The sequence below is a fragment of the Neodiprion fabricii genome, chromosome 4 (genome assembly GCF_021155785.1).
Source record: "Neodiprion fabricii isolate iyNeoFabr1 chromosome 4, iyNeoFabr1.1, whole genome shotgun sequence".
NCBI lineage: Eukaryota > Metazoa > Arthropoda > Insecta > Hymenoptera > Diprionidae > Neodiprion > Neodiprion fabricii.
This window is the reverse complement of record NC_060242.1, coordinates 41,194,520-41,215,452: the sequence shown is the minus strand read 5'-3', so window position 1 is coordinate 41,215,452 and position 20,933 is coordinate 41,194,520. Positions and strand designations below refer to the sequence as shown.

Sequence of the window (20,933 nt, the reverse complement as noted above, 5' to 3'; positions counted from 1 at the left end):
TGATTCAGATACGCGTATTTACAGATTTTTTTTAACAATTTTTATGGGAAAAAATATATATATAATGAATACAAAACTGAATGCTTAGGTATAAAATGAACAGCATTAGTTTTAAACAAGACCTTAAGAGACTGGATAAATCGAAAAGACTTGTCATGTCTTTTTCCATTTTCTTCAAAAACCTTGTGCGATCTTTTTCTCTTTTAGTTACGCAGCTTTAAATATGCTTAAAATCTTCGTAAACAACACGTAGTGAGGGTAGATGAATATTTAAATATCAACACAGTCATTGATACACATAATTAACACAGAAATTGGATGTCAATTCTAGCAGTACTAAGAAAACAGAAAAAAAAAAACACCCAGAAAATTGACGTGATGGAATTTTTTCAATATATTTTTTCCATACATCCGTACCTAATACCTACAGAAATTGCTACTCGGTATTGCAAAGGGAAACCGTATCAGGCCTGTCTAATCAGTGACACTTTCAAAAATCAAGATATCGAACAGTTCATCAATCTTCGTCATTTTACTTTCGCATGTTTAATATTTCGATATGTCGGCCGTTGCAAGTTTTTACCCCGATCCACGGACATTCCCGCGAGCGATTGATCATCTATAGTCGAACTTTTTCCTCGGGGGAGGGAATTAAATCCACGCGCAGGGTGTTCCTCGAGACTCCGACGATGATCGAGGGTTCCAATCGATTCCCAGGGTTGGATAAACAACCGGTAGAATTATACGCGATAAGACCTTGCAACGGCTTTCGATTTCGTTCGGCGTGCCGAGTGACTCTCGGTAACTCGACAACTCCGCATCGCGTTTTTCGAAACGCTGATCTTATAACAGCGTTAATTCCGCTCCAATTTAATCCCGATTATATCGCGTGGCTCTCGGCCGTTGTCATCAGCGGTTCGCCTTCGCCTTCGAGACTCTCCGAGCACGAGCTACCGAAGTGAAAGCATTTGCCTGTACGTAGTTACTCGGAGGAACTCGACGCACCGTCCAAAGTTGTTCCATCCGATGGAATAATCAGCCCGTGTTCGATTTGCAGCCTCGAATGTGTGCTGTAACAGTTTTTTTTTTTCTTTTTCTCTTCAGGAAATATCGATCGATAGTCATTTTCAAGTAATTATGCGAATGGAATGCGGTTCTCACCAGTCTCCGGGCTTATTTATGTTGACAAAGTTAGCAGCGTTACCGTAACGATGCATGTTTGAGAAAAACCGCTACACATAATCTTTATTAATGTCCGAGATTTTGGGTAAACCAGTTAGAAAAAAAAAGAAAAATATACTTCAATTAGGTTAAGCCAATTCCTTGAAAGTCATTTTTGAATTGTGCGATACTGATGCTTTTCCACACCAGGGAAAAGGACGAGGATCCAATCTTTTGGCTTTGGTGGAATTGAAACAGTTACATAATTACCGCCGTATTTTGGGTTCACAGAAACGATCGGTGGTTTTATTCTCTTCGCGGTTAACGTTCACTTCTGGGAACCTTCGCCCGTCAGCGTCAACCTAATAATTAATTTACGCTATAAAAATTCCGGTTTTACTAGCCGACGGAGAATGCAGAGAATTGAAGATTGCAGCCTGCTGCTGGACCCCAAGGGTGGGTGGTAGGAGTAAATGAGAAAGGAGGGTGGAGTGGAGTGGAATGGAGTGGGCCGTTCGAAAGGAGGAGGGAGAAAGAGGTGTTCTCTGCTCTCCGAAGGAGCTTACGAGGCGTATGCTTAGCGAGGGGAATAGACAGTTGTATTTTCGTCCGGACATCGCGAGGACCTATCCTTAATATCGTATCGTGCTTACGTATTCATCGCCGACGTCGGTCTTGCGCCAATTATCAATCCGGGGTAAGTTTCACGCCTTGTTGTTCGACGATCCGAAACAAGAATTTTCCCCTTCCTTCGTTGGGGTGTTTTTTTTTTTTTTTTATTTTTTTTCTATTTTTATTTTTTTTATTTCTTCGTCATTCAAAATTTCGTGTGAAGGGTTCGAGTGGGGAGTTTTTACATTTTCACGTTACGTCGGGGATTAAATAACAATTGGAACAACACTGAGTGGGGTAATTTATTTCTGGGGCGTAATAATAACGGTAATTGTTTTCGGTGGTCTTGTAACTCTAGGCTTGTATGGCAATTATGGAATATTTATGGTAATTATTATTATTATTATTATTATTATTATTTGTTTTGATATCGAGTTTCATAGACGGTGAAAGCCGAGCTTGATTTTGTTGTAAAATGGCAAAGTGAGAGTAGAACAATACGTATAGGTAATGATGATACCTAATACCAAAACCTCGGGGTATCCGGTGTACTAATTAACGATTGAATAAATTAGAGCCGCGTGCGAGGAACCGGAATACAACGAAGCGGAAGGAGGACTTTTTTTTTCTTCGAGTTTAGTTGAAATATTTTCGACCAAAATTTCGATTTTCGAATCACAAATGTGACAATCTACGAACGATCAGCAAGATTGTCTATCAATAAAATAGTATCGACGTAAAATTGTAAAATTTGAGGGAATGATTCGACGTGCGAGCCAATTATAAACGAGTTTCATGAACCGTTGCGATGTTTACTCGAGTAAACCGCCCGATAACCCGGTGGAGGAAATTTGCTTTGTACATCGACTATCGATTTGTATGAGTTGCCGGATGTTCGCGCTCTCGAACTCCCTGCAGGTATGTACAATGTACATATGAAATCACGTTCCTTCGATCGATCGGAACGCCATTACGCCTCTGACAAATAAATACGTGCCGCGGGGTGTAAAGCAAATTTCAAACGGTTATTTGGCACCGAAATAAACGGGGTGCTCTCCCTCCCACCCCCGCCTTTAAATTCACACATCGAATCGAGCGTCCATTCGTAGACAACGGGGAGGATTCAGTTTGCAAGCGGAGATCTTGAATGGGGCGGATACGGGACGAGTTATGAGAAAAATTTGCATTGTATCTGCAGGATCTTCCGTAACAGCTCGACGGAGTAAACTGGCTTGAGGAAAATATTATCCGTGTATATCTGTCGCCTTTGTTCACGGTTCGCACATTTTTCACTGCTCTGGCATTATTATAACTGCATGATTACAGGCCGTTTAATCTATAATAAATCGAGCGTGAGATGCGCGAGAAAATAAAGGAAAAGTAAATGGATAAAAAAAAAAGAGAGAACCGGCAGTTACGCACGTATGTATCTATATGATGGTAAAAAAGCCGGGTTCGGTTATCTTCTCGAATATCATATCAAGATTGCGCGCCGAAAGTAACCCGGGCTTCGTTCCTCGATTCGCACTTCCGCCAGGCTCTTGGTTACGCAATACTTTTTGTCCTTTTGCGAAAACGAAAGTAAAGTGTTCTCAGTTGTACGTCGTAGACACTCGGATCGGAAATAAAAAACGACACACCGTGAAGTTGGTGTGAAAATTTCTTGAAATATTTTTCTCACAATTTCAATGTCGTTTATCGACAATTTTTGAATTTTTTCTAAATTTATTACACATTCTTTGACACGTATAGTTGCTATTTTAACATCGTCGAGTTTCTCTCGGCACCTACACAGAAGAAGAAGAAGAGCCGAATGAGAATCCCGTCCGAAACGATCGTCTACATATCTATCTATGTAAATTCCTCCGAACGGTGTTGTGAATATCCAGAGAAAGTGTTGAGTTTTGTACGCAGCGAGGACGAGAAATTTATAACGCGTTTCAAGATTTGATTATCTCGACATAGCGTATATACGTCGGCGCATTTTCAAAACACTATTCATCATCGCTCAAGATGCTTCGATAACCTTTCGCCCGTTCATGGTAGTAACAATTTCCGCGGGTATAAAGTGATTCGATATACCTGCGGTCCATAAAATACGGGTTTAATCCAGTATACTCGGAGTTTTTGCCTTTCTCATGAATATTTTCCTCGTCAATACCGCAGTTTCGTTTACGTATGCGTACAACGTGTATTCCTAAGGTGAAATTCGTCCGGTGAGGATAAATCTACGGACGCGGTTATTCCCGAAATAAAATACCACTCTAAAAGTTGATTGTAGCACGCGTGTGATAATTAGCGCAAGGCAATTTAACGGCCGAATCGAGGCTCCGGTAAGTAAACTGACACGGCCGTAAACTGGCGGTAAAGGACAGGAAGTGAGAAGAAAGGTGGAGACACTGCAGGAGAAAGAGCGTTGTAATCACCGACGATTAGATTGGTAAAAAGTAAATGACGAAATGAAATATCCATTAGCATGAGAATAAAAGTAGAGCGAGACAGAGAGAGAGAGAGAGAGAGAGAGAGACGGAGATTGGAAGAGGGAAAGCATGATAGCGGAGTCGCAGGTATGATGCAAATGACGCAAGTAATCAGGCAGCCGAGTCGACTGAATTGTAGCCTGTTCGTGCCTTATAAGCGGTCTATATACACGCTAAATTCAATGAGCAACGCTCGGTTTGGTTACTATAACTCAAGTTTTTCCTCGGGTTACGATACGACGCGACAACGAAGTTGCGTTAAGTGAGATTTCACGCACCCCGAACCCATTGCGCAATACCACCATTGACTGTTTCAATTTGTTGCGTGTGAACTGCATAGTTGCAGCAGACACCTGTCTGTCTTTGCGTGAGCTGGAAATTTCGCAAATATATGATTGTGATACGATGTGAAGGCGAAGGGAAAAAGGAAAATGGAAAGAAACTTGGAAAGAAGCGTGTAATACTAGGGTGGTTGATTGTTTGATTTGTTTTTTTTTTTTTTTAAATTGCCTCTAGCAAAATTTGAGACAAACGATGAAAAAAAAAAAAAAAAGAATTGTAATCAAACCTGGTAGAGGTGGAATAATATTTAGAGGACGCTACCGATAATGGTATTATTTTTTGGTTTTTTTTTTTACGTGTACACCTTACGGACTTATATATGTATAATTGTTTATTCTTTTTGTATCGTGGTTCGATTAATCGTTCGTCAATCAACAGCAAACTACGCCTAACAATTCCGCATTAACGGCTGATTTCCTCTTTTATCCGAAAGATTAATCGTCTCGGAGAAATTTGGATAACAGTTTTCTTTTTTGTAACGAAAGAGAAGTATCACATCACCTTAACGTTCCTGTTTCGTTTTCAGTATTGATTTTCAAGAACAATGATTAATTGGATCACGATGCGAAAAAAATAAACTAATATATTTATACAAGTACGCGAGGTGTACGCGTAAAAATAAATGAGAAATATTACAATAATTTTTAGCGACCTCTAAATATTTTCCTACCTTCTCCAGGTTTTACGACGAGTTTTTTTTCAACATTTGTCACAAATTTTTCGAGTAGCAACTCAAAAAAAAAAAAAGAAGTTACAAAATGAACCATCCTAATGTATCAGGGTTCGTACGCATTTTGCAATTCGAAATTCCCGGTAACTTTTCCCTCAGTTTTCCCAGTTTTTCTTGTGCGTACTGTTCGCGTTCTCGCGTCTTTCACATGAATTTTTAATGACACGTTTCTTGCCAAGTTGTGCAAATTGCGGATGAAAATATTATTTCCGATTCTGTATGGACAAGCAGGTGGCTTGTGACTCAGCGAATTGGCGGGCACTGTATTTACGGAACGGTTTCCACGCAACTCAGAGCGTAAAATCTTGCAGACATACCTGCAGGTTTTCAAAGATGGAAAGCGATCGTCGATACCCGATCGGCAAGAAGGTTATCCAGTCGTTGCATGATCCGAGCAAAGACTTTCCTCTGTAACAGGAGCTAACTTAGTAGATTTTCTAATCGCGAAACCGGCCGCTTTGCTAATCCGTATAATAATAAGATAATAAGAATTTTCTGTAAGTATGCTGGAAACGGATAACTGGGAGAAAATGCGGCTCTGATTTCTGTAGCCTGTAATTTGGTGTCAATCCAACTTCCGAGTTGACGACAACGATTTAAACGCGACAATTTTTTACATCATTGTCCGGCAAAGAAAATTCAAAGGTACATGTATAAGAATCTTCTTTTTTCTTTGTTGGACATAACGGTTACCGTCAGGTGAAATTTATCGTTGATCCTTTCAGTCGCACATTTTTTCACCAAGTATTTTTTGCCCGCATTTTGTTACTCGCGGGATTTTGGGGTCGCTGATCACGAATCTGAAGTCTGAATTTGATGATTTCCGAATCTGAGATGTTGAATCCAATATGGCGGATATAAAATCGAAAAAAAAACAAGCATGATTCGATGATTCAGGGCGAAACTTGTTACGCGGGGGTTTTTGGGGTTATACGAAGTGAGAATGATATTTTCGATGTGAGGCGCCGTGTATTCCACTGTGACTGAAAGGGTTAATACTTGTCACGCTTCGCTTTTCAGATTCGCTCCGCATCTGGATCGACATGAAAAGGAACAGGATGCTGTTTCTCATGTGCGCCCTCTTCTCCGGCTCAATGGCCATATCCAATTCCTGGACTCCGGTCGTTCCGTCTCACGGAGGCGGAGGCATTCTGCAGCAGGAAGCTGCGATCTACAACAACGAGTCACCCTTTCTCCAATATCCCCTGAGCCAGGACTCTGAGCCAGTTTCGCATCCCTTGGCCCAGCAGGAACAGGACCAGTGCGCCTTGTACAAGGTCTCGATGAATCAACAGCTCTACTTCGAGGTAAGCGTCACTTTTCCGACGATCCTCGCGACGCGAGGAACGCAAGATCTGAAACTGCTTCGACTTATTTTAGGGATGAAAAGATCGATACGTGATAATTGATTTTCCGGGCAACTAATTTATTTTCATGCCATCACCAGCTAAAGGACAAGTTCAGAGTTGCTTCTTCTTTGTTAACGCGCGAAATGACCGCACGGCTTTGTTCCGATGTATAGTTAATTAGTGTTCGCGGTTGGTTCAACTTTGGGGTGACAATGCGACGCTTCTATTCAAATGATTGACAGAACTCTGGGTGAATCTGTTGCGAGACATCTTCCATCGGCATTTCGCAAGGATTTAATAAATGTATCTACGTTTGGTGCGTGAGAATTACAAGCGAGATATCGACTCGCCAGATGGATCATTGAAGGAAAATGATTGATACGTCACACATAGGTATATTCGATTCTCGGTGCGTCGAAGACGAGATTGTCCGAAGAAGCAAATTACAGTATTATGAATCCGTGCAGCTAATATTATACCTCTTGACTTAACGTCACGCGCAAAACGTAGACTTATCCATCTTTCCATCTTGCGTAACGAAATTCCGTGATTCACACGAGCTCGTATATCCTGCAGTGCTGCAGCCTACGCAAAACGAGACCTCTTTTTCTTCTCGTATCTCGATTTAGGTCAGGCTTCTCTTGCTCGCCCGGTTTCGCCACACCCGTTATTCAGACAAAGGATTAGATCCATGTTCACTTTAGACTCGTGGTAAATTTTTTAAACACAAGTATCTGTATTTCCCAAACAACTTACCATCGTCTTTTGGACACTCTTTTGCACCGAAGTGATTGAACAACCTGAGCAGTCGTTATTGAGAGTGACCTAGTCTTTATACAGTCCTCGGATTTTACTACCGCATAAACGTAACGGCTTGATCACCGAAAGTGCTGCAATCAAGTTTAGGGACAAGAAATATATTTCATTGAAGCAATACAGCTACCGGACGATATTACCTGGAACGTACAATGACGCGCATAATTTAAGCACGTCCCGAAGATATTGCTTGTTTTTGTAAACGAATCCCCATTTTTCTAACTATGGTGTAATTGAATGATTTGACGCGTCTTTTGCAGGGTTTGAAGATATTTTTTACAAGAAACTCGAGCGAGACTTCTCGGCCGGGATAATAATAACAACAATAAGAAAGCACGCATAATCGACGCACGTCGAAAACGAAAGTCGAACAACAACGGAACGTTTGAAATCCTGACATGGATTTAGGTCCCGTTTCATGTTATTCTGCGATGCTTTCGATGTAACTTAAAAGTGCATAGACAGGTACTGCAAAAGTAAGAGTTTAGAATTAAGGCAGTGGTCGCTTTGTGTGTTCGGCTTGGAATCGGCGAAGATTCGAAGAGCTCGACGCGAAACGGATGGCAAAAAGCCAGCTGTTAATGAAAGTCGGAGAAAACACAGGCCATCACACCTATGCGGTCGACCCGTCGTACGTCGTACGGAAACAACTCCTGCGTGCTTTGCAAAACGATAAATATATCCGACTAGGTTCCTACATGTATAATGCATCAACGTGCGTGCCCGTCGCTTTAAACGTTGGGAGTGAAATCCAGCTATGAAAACCGTAATTTCGTTTACTGCAGAGTAAAACACGACGGTTTAAAAGTCTTTGAGGGATAGATTAGATCGTCATGGGCGAGCGGTAGAATTTCTTATCGAGAAAACCTGGTGCCGTAATTTAATTTCGAAATAGTTACATACTTCGTCGCGATTGCGAAGAATTTTTTAAAACTAAACGATGAACCAAATGACACTGACGCGCGTACAGTTTCGTTATCGCTGTACCAAAAACGAGGTTAAAAAGGAACGTGTCGCTTGGCACAAGTGACCTGAACTCGTCGTTCAACTAATTAGCCAATTTGTTAGTGCAGCCGAATACACGGTGTTATTATAGCTAAAAGCAAATCACTTGTGCAAGCAGATTAAGAATTTTATTTTTGGAGGTTATACTTGAGACGCGCGAGATGCAGGTTGGCCAACCGTCATCCTCGAAACATTCTTTTTTTAGAGAGGCACCGTGTGCGATCTACGTCCCGTTTAACCTTATACGAAACCGTAGCCCATCAATCACTCGGTGGCTGCACGCGTGAAACGTGAACGTGAGCGATCGTAAATAATTTGAAAACATACCCACCGAGGCGTTTGAAATATGGGACTAACGGAATGAAGTATGAAGTAGAATCCACGCGGAGCCACCGTCAAGGCTTATGCATCGTAAATTCGTATAATCGGCTCAGTTACACTGGTTCTTCACATGCATTCCATACATTTATCCGATTCGGGGAGGATAAATGTGAGATTATTGCCAAGGCCAAGTCCTTGTGTATCACGGTATAGCACACGTGGCGTGACGAGGCATCAACTGGGCTCGTGTCAAATCAGCGGTGAAAACGTTCAGCTAGAGAAGAGAAAAAGTTAGCCCTCGATAAAAGAGAGAAGGAAAAAAAATACATAAATAAATAAACAACAACCAAGAAAAAACAGAAAAAATAACGGCATACGAGGCGAAAGTCCGTTCTCGGCTAGATCGATAGTAAATCAGGGAAATTTTAGTAGAATTTACCAGGCATTTCTGACCGTGGGACGAGAGGCTGACGATAAGTATTAATGTACACATACTTCGTTTACTCCGTGTGTATGGGTTGTAAGGAAGAAATTGCAGGAGTTCCAGAATAAGCAGGTAGGCACATCGTAATTTGCGCTGACGTGATTCTCCTTGTACGGGTATAATGGCGTAAAGGTATACAGGATGGAACGAGGCAAGTGCTCGTTGCACGCTGCCGGGCATCAAGCGTGTGTTCGCGTAATCACAAGTCTCACTTTCTTTCTCAAGTTCAACGCTCGCTTCCGGAATCCACGAAGCTTCTTCCATCTCTTTTGACTTACTTCTCGCAGCCCGTTGATATTCCTCAATGAAACAGGCGATAATTAAGCCTTATTGCAGTCATAATTAATAACCAGTGACTAATACACGAGGCAGCCATATACGACTGTGCGTTATATTAACGATAATTATTTGAGAACTAAATGTTCGTCAAATTGATTGAACGCTTTTCGATGGCTTCATGATTTACCTGATGACCGCGTAGATGAGAATTATGCAAAACACAAGGAGCTCCCGACCCTCGCGGCGGTTTCAGCACTCGCCTTGCAATTACACAATCAAGTGGGTAAAAAATTATACCGGAATACAACATATAAACTCGGCCAACCGAACGATTATAATCACGCGATCCTCCTCAGAGGCTATAGGCATGTTGATTACGAGTAGTAGGAGAAATGTTCACTACACACTTGAATGTAACAAACGAAACACAACACGCGACAGTTTTTCCCCCCCTTTATTTTTCAATTCTTTTTTTTCAACACCATTTCTTGGCCAACGTACGACGTTAATGCTAATCGGAATACTAGACATAGGCCGCCTTATAAACTCGTAAAGCACGCACATTAACGGCAATGCGCAACCTTAACGATACGGTTTTACAATTAACGAACGAACCGTGGCAATAAGTCACGTGAGCACGTGCAGTCAGTAAATTTCGCAAGGTAAATTCTCGGTTCTCTGAATTTTTTCGAAACTGAAATCATGGTTGAATTGTTCTTGCCGTAATTATCTGTGGCGAGTTATGTCACTCGATTACTAGAAAATCCCGAAACAAACTGTACAGTAAGAATTAAATCCGAAGCGCGCAAAGGGTAGCCATGTTGATTTTCCAACAGATGTTGAAAAATTCAGATTTCAGGAACGACGGAAATGAACCGACAACAGAAATTTTGCATTGCTATTCAGTGTTCAGCAGTAAAGACTGTGAATGAAGTAATTCGTTTGGATTCTAACAATTTTATTTCATCTGTTTGCAGTATATCCACTACAAAATCGATCTACCAGACATGAAAGAGTTCACGTTGTGCGCATGGACGAAATTCCACAACCACACCAACGACCATCCGATCTTTTCCTACGCAGGTATGATTATCGTCCAAACAAAATATCGTTGTAAACTATTTGCATGTTGGAAGTGCCAACATTTCATGTATCTAAAAGCTACCGAATGTCAATGGAAACGGTTTTCCGTCCTTCTAAGTATATCTAAAAGAATTTCACGAGATAAACGGTCTAAATTCAAATAAGATTCAACGGGACGCGTCATTTGCAATGCGTCTAGGTTCATACACGTCTGAGCGTGTAATGAAATGCGGTTTGTTGCTACTGGAAAGTGTTTCCTCTTAGGTAAACGTTACAGCCGAGAGACACGTGCTCAATACTCATGCGTCAAGCGTCAAGTTACCAGGACGGTTCCCGGCAGCAGCAAGCTGCCTAAAATAGTGAAAGAGTAAACACGGCAAATGGCATGACTCGGTATTCTCGCATGGGACAAATCTCCATAATGTGTTATACAACGAGTTCCCAACAGTTTCTGCAATCCGTGCATAAATTATACGTCACCTATGTACGTACTTGCAATGATATATTTGAGCATGAAAAAATAAAAAAATAAACAAAAAAAAAAAATGAGAAAATTGCAAGGAAGGGGTGATGTTAGAATGTGAACGAAGAGAGGTGCAATAGCAAAATTGAAAGCTCGTCAAGGCCGCGTTTTACTGTGACACTATAAGCTTGTTTTTTCAAACAAGCCGGTCATTCTCGGGGCTGGCCCGGAACGGGGGATTTTCTACTTCGTCGTGAGTCGTTAGAGCTTACAACGCTGTACCTACGCGTGTCCGGGTTCTTTTGAAATTAATCGTTTCGGACGATTTATTTTCAGATTAATGGTCATGGCCAAGCGCGGTAAAAAGGTTCGGACACAACTTAGAACTCCAGGGTTTCAGAAAAAGAATGACCATCCTACGCGGAGATATTACATAAATATAATTCAGTTTACGGGCTATTAGACAAACGCCGCTGGGGTAGTTGAATGATAAAAACATGTATATTATGCACAGGCAATATTCACACAATTTCAATTTAATTATAGATACACGTGTAGCTCGAGCCGGTTAATTATCGATCGTTAATATAGTTAGGCACAAGACATATATATAATTAACGGTTAAACGTCGACGTTGCAGGCTGCGGCCTCCTTCGAGATTATCGTTGGAGTGAAATTTAACGCATGCACCATAGGGACATAGGTACATGCGGTTATATCCCTCGGCTGGAACTAACTAACGAGTGAAATTGTATCCGCATTTTTTCCGGCGCTTGTTATTACCATTTTATTTAATAAATTGGCAAGGCTTGTTTTGCTCTGTTTTGTTGTTAGAAATTCTCGTTTTACCGAGAGTTTCGTCTACTCCTGTCTGATACTTTGATTCGGAGGAGAGCGAGGGTAACATAAAAGAAAGCAAGTCTCGTGACTAAATTCCACGGAGAGTTGAATATATGCGCAGAAATGGAACCGATACTAATCAACGAAAACTAATATCGGTTGAACATGAATTTGACATGGAGAGAGTCGCGAGTCTTCAAACTTGTCACCGAGAACTTCCCTTCAATTTCATACACATACTTTGCATAAAAATCTGTCAAGATAAATTATCGCACGCCTTTTCATTTCTCTGGATCACCAATGGCTGCGAGCAGTGTAGGAACAGCACGAAACCAAGCATACATCATGCGTTCCACTCGAGAGTTAATATAGCATACAGAGTACCTATACAGCGTTTTTGTGCGACAGTAGAAAGTTGTTCACTATGCACGGTCCATTATATTCATTCTTTGTCGCAGCACTTTTTTCCATCCAAGTTGTATATTTTATTTTTTTTTTTTTTTGTCGTAACACTTCAGCTTGTTGTCAGCGGTGAAGAGAGTGGGTATAAACATGATTGATTCCGAGATAATCTTTACATGCACGAGGATTACGAGCGTTCGAATGAAAGTCCGTTATAAATTACAGTCGATGGTCAGCCACGCGGTATACTGATCTGGATCGCGAACACTGCGAGGAGTTCGTACTTCATGATGAACATAGACGGTCACAATTTGTTCCGACTGAACTATCCTCTCAGATTGAACAAGTGGTATCACAGTTGCCAGAGCTGGAACGGTGTCACCGGCGAGTGGCAAATATGGGTAAACGACGAACGCGTTGGACGAGGATTCAACAACAGGGTAAGTCGAAGTTGTAAGCCCCACTTCATTTGATCCAAGTAGAAGCTAACGAAACTTTTGTACGTAAAGTTGGTAGGGCACGTCATCAAAGGAGGTGGAATCGCTATTTCCGGACAGGAACAGCGCCAACTTGGTGGTGGATTTCTGGAGGGCGCTGATGCACCGGAAGGTGGGTTGAGAGGACATCGATTTAACTCAATTGAACTTAACGAACCGAAGTCGCAATCGGCGAACTCTTTCGTTTGGCCTGACATTGAGGGTTCAAACAAGAAATGCATTCCCTGGCAAATGTTTTTTTCAATAGTGTTAAAGTTCCAAAACTGAGCGATGACCGGTTTAATGGTTTCACCGTTCGCAGGGTCCGGTGGATTTTTGGGTGAGCTGACGATGCTTCAGCTTTACAGCGTCGCTCTGACGGCCGGAAAGGCGCACAAGGATCACAAACATCATCACGCCCATCACTGGGAGCACGATACTAGCAACAACACCCCGAGACCGACGACTCAGGCGCCAGTTACCGGACGGCCGCTTCCCCAGAGCCCGTTCCTCACCGCAGGGCAAATAAACCACCAGGTAGGGGTTGATTTTAGACTTCAGAGAGGCCTGATGGCCGGAACTCCCTGTTAACTGTGGCTAAAGTGCAAGCATAAAGGTGTCGGCTTTATTTGACAGGTGAAAATCAATACCGGAACGCCACTTCAGATCAATCAGAACGGAGTGACCTTGAGGCATCCGAACATCGTTCAGTCGCAGACATCCTTCCAGCCACTTCCTCCCGTAAATCAGGATGCGGCTGGAGTTTCCGGCGGTTTTGCTTCCGCCCTGGACGCATCCCAGCTCCGTAGGACCACTCAGTATTTCGGTAATCAAATCCCGCAGGTCGCCCAACTTTCTCAAATTCAGGCACAACCGGAAGCTGGATTTTCTTACGTCGACGAACAGTATCCGACGATTTATAAACGGGCGGCGAAAGTGAGCAACGAGGAATCGGAAGGGACGAGATTCGAGGACATTCAGAAGACTGTCGCTAAAAGGGAGGCTCAAATCCCCGACGACAAGGTGAGTGAATAATTTTTATACGAGAGCGAAAATGTTCGGTCAAAAGCTATCGTTCTGCGTCTTTAACGCTGCATCGAAGTGTCGATAAACTTCGATTTCGATTTAATTGGGAAAGCTGAAATCCGCGAGGAGTTTTTATACAGGATCTAAAAAAACAAGATCGTCGCAGCTTGATATGGAGAGAGAGAGAGAGCGAAAAAAAAACTTGTTCGCATAAAGGATAACAAGATTCGTTTGAGGAATTCACAGCCGTGTTATAATGAAGTCTTTTTCTCCCTCTTTTGAAAGGTCTCCTTTGTCACGGCGAAAGGCGAGGCGAGTCTCTCGCCGTCATCAACGTCGACGGTTCGAAAGGCGCTACGAAAACGCGATTCCGAAAAGAGGAAGCGAGGTCTGATTCAGCTGGCTGACGGATCGATTTTAAACGATGCTTTGCTCGGCGATCAGGGATTGGAGAATAATTATTTCTCCGGGTTAACGAGCTTTGGGATTCAGCTTCCGGTTCACCACACCAAAGACGAGGAGCGCGAACCGGCCGAAGGCGAAGTCAGACAGGTGATGAACGTTTGCGACGGTTGCGCCGATGATCCCTTCGAGAAGGTCCTAATCCTTGGTTGGAGATCGGTGCCGAAAAAGCTCTACTCCGGCGCTCTGTATCTGCCCGCTGCCCAGACGTGCAAAGCATTCTAGATCCTTTAGCAATTTGACGACGGTTCTTCCCTAGATTTCCTTATTCTCATCGTCAGAAGGTTAATACAAGAGAGAAGAAAGAAAGAGGGCAATAAAAATGGGGTTCGAAGAATGGAACGGGAAGTCGAAAGATATTAGATGTTTCTCAATATACTCTCTCGATTCATTGCGAGCGAAAACCTCGAGATAAAGACAAACGGAGAAGGTAGTTAATCAATACTTTCGCCAAAAACTTCCGTTACACCTGACGAGTGACTTTTTGATGTCGAGAATATATATTAATACTCATAAAAGTTCGCGATGACGTTTTTTACCACTGTTATAAATTTTCGTCACTGAAATATTCTCTGTCGAGGAAAAAAAAAACAATAAAAAACAACGAAACGAAAAAAGAAAACAGACGTCGCCGCGGACCGCAAGCTCAAAAATCAATAGTTATTATTTATACGAATTATTATCGTTCATCATGCGCCGTTTTATATTGTGTAAAGATAATTATATCATACTTCGAGTCATGCGCACGATTAATCATCCATCTATGCAATTGTAACCAGTGTAATATAAGATAATTCATGAATAAATTTATATGTACATGTTACCAGAGTCGTCGCAGTGCGACCACGCGTAATCATTTTTGCCGAAAGCCTCAACTCCGAGGTGACTTTTATGTTTCTGAGCTGACGTTTCGACAAAAATCGAGATGCTTCGTTGCGTTTTCATTCAGTATCAATACCGTACCGAAGAGCCCGTCACACCGGATGACCGATTAGCGAGTCGAGGGTTCTCCAAATTTTAAGTAGACAACTACTCGACATCGAAGAGAGCCCCTGACATTGCGTGTCTTCGGTTAGAGTTTCCGACGAGCAAAACTTTGCCGTCCCAAAATCTTCCCCGTTTACTCTAAACAACGAATAATTTTCGACACGAGGCCATTCTATTACCCTAATTATTCACCCACCTTGCTTTTGTGGATGTGCTGATGCTGGTACTCGCTGTCAAACTCCGGCTCGCTGAAGTAGCTCTGATCCTCCCAGTGGGGCGGGAGTCCTCCCCCACCTCCAGGAGCTCCCAGAGGTCCCGGCATCCCGGCGACCCCGTCGGTGCTCTCGAACAGTCGAAGAACGCTCCTGTCTCTGATGTCTCTGAGGTGTGACCTGGAGGAATAAACGCGTTCCGACGTTTAGACGGGGCTTTTCCTCATCCCGTCTTCGTTTCTAAGTCACGTACAGCAGTACTCACCGCATGTCTTCCAGCTCGTAGAACATGTCCTTGTTGCTGTCGTGGATGTAGACCTTGACCAGCGGACTGTCGAGATACTCCATCGTCAGCTGCTTGGGAAAGCTCCTGACGAAGAGAGCTTTCACGGTATCTATGCTCGTTATCTCGTTCGGAAGCAGGGCTCGCTTTGTCTCGTTCCTGTACTGCAGGAAGACCAGTCCTAGGGATGCGCCCACAGAAATTCATTGTTTTGTCAGAGATCAAACATCTCGGTATCGCTTCGGGTCACTACGCATACTCAAGGGACTACACTACGACCGGAAGACAGGGCGAATCCGAGTCCAGCGGTTGGGAAATCAAGAGAGAGAGCAACCGGCAGTGTCTGCTTGTTTTCAGGGGGAGTAAACAAGAGGGACTTTAATGAGTAGAGTATTTTAATGAAATCGAGACCTTTGTCAATCCGTACAAACCCGTTTCCCTCACCGGGCCACGAAGCTTTCCAAAATTTCAGTCAACGTATCGCATGAATTAAAGGACGCGTTAGTAATACGATCGATCGTAAGTTACCTAGTGGACGCTCCAGGGTCTTGCTTGGTGTTCTGACGACGGGGAGACTGCTTCGCTGTTTCCCACCGCGACGGAATCCTGTGCTGGACGTTTCCACCTCGGACATGATGCCCGGGTCGTCGTCGAAGAGCATGGCCGTTGACGGGGGAGGATATCCTCGTGGCAGAGGCGACTGAAAAAGCCGATCGTCAAAAATGCAACGCTCGTGAAATGCGAAGAAGCGTGAAAAAGATAAAATTTTTGGAATTGAACAAAGTGTAGTTCAGTTTTATCCTGATAATTCTATGAAAGTGTCGGGGTTCAAGGTATTTTACAAAATTTGGATTTTAGGACTTCACTATCTTATATTCGAATGCACTTTATAACTTTTGGCAGTTGATTATTGCTGCTACCTTCAGCCTTGCGGACAAAATTTATCCGAATATTGGTATAAAGAGTCTTGGAAATATTCGACATACACGTAAAGAAAAATTTGCACAGCATCAGTAAATTGTCCAAAATTCTTTGACAAGTGTTACGTGCACCGTTTGTTTCACAAATATTTATTTGACTAAGAATCGGAAAGTAACTCGAAGGAATTGTAAATATAAGGAAATTACGGCATTCTATAATTAGTAAAAAGATCGTAGAACCTCAGGGTTACCTTTCTCTGGCGCGACTTGGTCCCCATCTGTTAGCGTGGATCACGAAAACACACACAAATAAATTGGTTAGAGTTTGCATTAGCAGAGAGGCGGTGATCAAAGCTTGACAAAACATACGCGGAGTTAGAGTGAGCGTGAGGAAATCACAAACGGGAATTTTCAAGCCGTAGTTAAATCGAAGTTTAATGTTACCCCCATATGTACATTAATAAATTGAAATGTCTCTTCGTAAAAAATCCATAAAAAATTGCTTTCTTTCAGCCTCCTCACTAGATATAACCACATAAAGTCGTTTCAACGGCTGTCGTACCTTAAATTATTTTAACTGCTATCGCAATTGAGCCGAAGCGAAGCTGTGTGCACACAGGTTTTACGAATGTCACATCATAAAACTGGGCCATTCTCGTATTCGCTGGCGCGAAATTTCCCAGCCGCTGAATAATTGCATAATTGCTGAATTGTGTCATCCGTATAATTTCAGATCCCGCTCAGGGATTCGCGTTAATATCGTTACAACGCCCGGGCAAAGTTTTCTAAAAATTGTCTAAACGAAAACTCGAAGTTATTCGATTTGAAGAATCAGAGCTATTAAACCGGCGCAGGGTGACTCTTCCAACTCCTTTCCATAACGCGCTTAGCATGTTTCGTACCGTAAAAGATGTCGGAGCGTGCGGAGGATCACAGATGGTTTAAGTTTATTTAGCTTTGCGGGTAAACATTCTACCTCCTCGAAGCGCCGACTTCTGCATGATAAGTATAAATCAGCCCTGCGCGTTTCTCGCCTCCGCCCTCCTGGACGCACCGTGCAACCTGCACTGCACGGGGTTGCAGGTAATGAGATTTCCGCCCAGCTTCACTTTCCTCGTCCAACAGTTTGACCCACTTAACATGCTCGATTGCTCGATTATCGACGAGCCATATTATGCCTGGAGGGCTGAACCAATCACATTGCGAACAATATCTTCTCGCCTTCCTTTATGTGCGCTTTTCATCACAGATACTTGGACATCGGGCTCGTCGGAATTGTAATTTAACAAACCGGGGTATAAAAATTTTCAATCCAATGAACGCGGGAGCTGAGAAATTCGGACGATGCCAATTCCGCATCGAAGAATATCTAAGAGTAAAAAAAATTGTAAAGTAGAAAAAAAGCAAAGATACAAGAAAAAAAAAAAACTGATGGGAATAAATTGAGAGCTGAAAGTGTCTTTCGTGGCTTCTTTTCGCCCCAGTGAACGCTAGGGTGAACGGTAACCCAGTTTTCCTTCGTTGAATTTCATTTGTCGGAGTAAAGTAGTGTGGAAATGAGAAGATAAAAAGAGACATGGGTATATACATATTTTTCTCCGTCGCAGTTTTCTGGATAATGTATGGAGACCGGTGAATCGAGTGTAAACATGAGAGAAAAAAATATTTGTTTCTCGTTTGTCAGCCGAGAATTTTATGCACGGAGGAAATATTTCAGTGCGTACGGAGTTTAGAAAGAGTTTAGTTACGCAAATTATATACCCATATCTACGACTGTGAAATGAATTTTGTTCACAAGTTTTAGTTTAATTAAATCAACTCGCGCGGAAGGATGCGATGGAATTGCTGTTGGTTTAAATTGCGAAATTCTGTGAATACTTTTAGACAGCTTAGCGTATGTTCAAAACAAGCATTAATATGATAAATTTAAACAGTTAATTTTTCTCTCTATTTACTCCCCCCTGTATTGGCTGCGACAGTTTATGGATGAAAAATGAATAACCAGTTCTTGCTGAAAGCGCGGATTAAAGAATTTCGGCGGAGGAATATCGGATTTGCAGGGTTTAAAATTACACGTAGATACCCGGAATAATGAAATGAAGATGGCGTTACGTTTTCGGTTATGGTAGATTGAAGACCAGAAGGTCAGAGTTTGCTCACCAAGCGAATACGAAAATGTTTTCCCAGAATGATTTATTTATATATCTATACTCATCCGAGAAGCATCTCAAACCTACGTTTCGTGGTTCGAAAATCTGAACGCGAGCTTTCTGTAATCCCGTCGGTTATATCACTACGCGAAATAATTAAGTCATGCTATTTAATTTGCTAAACATCAGGGATATTCTAATTGTGCTAATTAAGGAGTAACACGACTCTACGATTTTGCAAATTTCAATTGTTTTTTAGGCTTAAGCAATATTTTAGGATCATAAAAACGATAGTTAGTTGGTCCTACGGTGAAAAAAAATACGAAAAGTGAAAATGCTCCAATTTGAAGAGACCAAAAATTTCACGGATTTAAGTACTCGTAAAACTTTAAATGCATTTTTCTTGAAATCACTTTTTTCAAATTGGATGGACAGATTAGTTGAACACCGTCGCATGGATAAATTTGAAATTTTTCCAGTAGCTTCGCAATTACATTCTCTCTGAGAGTGCGTAGCCGTTTTTGTTTTTATCAAATGTAAACTTTTTTTTCATAAACAATTTACTACTTGTTCTTTGGCCAGAAATCGATTCATTCTTTGAAAGTGCACCATTTCTACAAAATTTGATTGAAAAAAAAAAAAAAAAAAACCTACGCAGTTCGATAGGTAATATAGTATATAGATTATAAAAAATCTTCATTTTTTGTTCCAGGTCCTACACATTACGAGAAATCCGTCCTCCGGTGAAGGAGTTTTAAAAAAAGGCATACTTCAATATGTGTCAAATAAACCATCCGAATAAAATCCTATTCCTCTTTCCATACTCCGCAAATAAATGGTAAAAGTTAGGCCTTTTTTCGGCCCATATTCGTGGTGTTGCCACTTAAATCAAAACACAGTCTTACACTTAACGAGAGTTGAAAAAATGGTGAACGTTTTCGACGATTCGTCAGGTCAACGTTATACCGACTTGAACGTAATTTTTTCTCATAGTGAACATGACGTCGCAGCGTGAATAAGGAGTGTAAATTGTTTTCGACCAATTTATCGTACCTCGAGGTCCATGGTGGTCGCGTGTCGATTCGAGGGCCCGTATTGGCCGTGAGGTGGAGGCAGATGATGAGGATGAAGCGGGTGAAGCTGTGAGTTGAACTGCTGGTGATGGAGGGACGGCTGATGGTCGCCGCTGAGAGTGTGGCGACGAGGTTCGTCTCGCGAACGGCCGCCGCCGCCTCCGCCGCCCCCTCGGGCGACGCCTCCGCCGACCCCGGCGACGCCGAGACGCCTGCCGCCGCCTCCCGAACCCGGAAGGTCACCGGCACCTCCCTCACCTTCGCCCCTTCCGGAACCACCTGTAAAATCGAGACGTTGTTAGTTCGCAGAGCCGCGAGGTGAGAAGACAGCGAAGGCGCTACCGATCAGCGAGTAAATCCTTCTGGAAATTGGCAGGATTTTCAATATGTTACGGTACACATCCTCCCGATCAAAGGTTGTCATGGACACCTGAACACAAGATACAGGCTTCGGAAGAAAGGTGTAGAGATTTTTTGATGTCCGTGGATTTCGTGATTTTCATGAATTATAAAGCTTCAAGGGTACTTGAGATCAAACAAATCACTCGAAACACTGCACGGTTGATTCTCAAAGATAGGCAGGAAGCTGTGACTGATTCCATCGATGCATCGATTTCATCCATTAACTCGCTGGTTTACCGGAAGGAGGTGCAACGTCGGATTTTGCGTGAAGAACGAGACCCTCCAACTCTCGCAATAACAGACTTGTTCTGTTTTTCACGCGTCTGCGGAGTCTCTGTGAATCGGCTGCGCAGTTTTTGAGTGACATATTTGATTGAAGCTTTGTAATTCATGAAAATCAAGAAATTCATTGATGTAAGAAATCTGGACACCTCTCTTCCGAAGCCTGTATCTCGGAAACTAGTGATTTTTGAGACTTGTTTTCATGACAACTTTTTCGTCTAATTTGCGATTACTACTCATTTATTTCTTTATCTACTTAGACTAGAAAATTTATCCGGAATTTTGTGCGATTG

At 42.4% G+C, this 20,933-nt stretch overlaps 2 protein-coding genes across 19 annotated transcripts in view; one reads left to right on the top strand and one right to left on the bottom strand.

Moving 5' to 3' along the window:
• The window catches only part of LOC124180225, a 163,008-nt gene that overhangs the window by 44,993 nt on the left and 97,082 nt on the right, over positions 1-20,933 (bottom strand). For 16 of the 18 annotated variants that reach the window (XM_046565452.1, XM_046565460.1, XM_046565459.1 and 13 more), the window contains exons 4-8: positions 19,937-20,235; positions 16,985-17,011; positions 16,342-16,513; positions 15,796-16,006; positions 15,515-15,710 (exon numbers count right to left, since the gene is read on the bottom strand). In XM_046565452.1, coding sequence (XP_046421408.1) covers positions 15,515-15,710; positions 15,796-16,006; positions 16,342-16,513; positions 16,985-17,011; positions 19,937-20,235 — 905 coding nt within the window. The remainder of the gene's footprint in view (positions 1-15,514; positions 15,711-15,795; positions 16,007-16,341; positions 16,514-16,984; positions 17,012-19,936; positions 20,236-20,933) is intronic. The other 2 variants (XM_046565455.1, XM_046565456.1) reach the window with 2 other exon arrangements.
• On the top strand, positions 1,728-14,911 carry LOC124180230. Its single transcript, XM_046565481.1, has 8 exons — positions 1,728-1,858; positions 6,346-6,632; positions 10,557-10,662; positions 12,593-12,807; positions 12,877-12,976; positions 13,166-13,380; positions 13,480-13,866; positions 14,155-14,911. Exons 2-8 carry the CDS (start codon positions 6,369-6,371, stop codon positions 14,554-14,556), a joined length of 1,689 nt encoding a protein of 562 aa, XP_046421437.1. The 5' UTR covers positions 1,728-1,858; positions 6,346-6,368; the 3' UTR covers positions 14,557-14,911.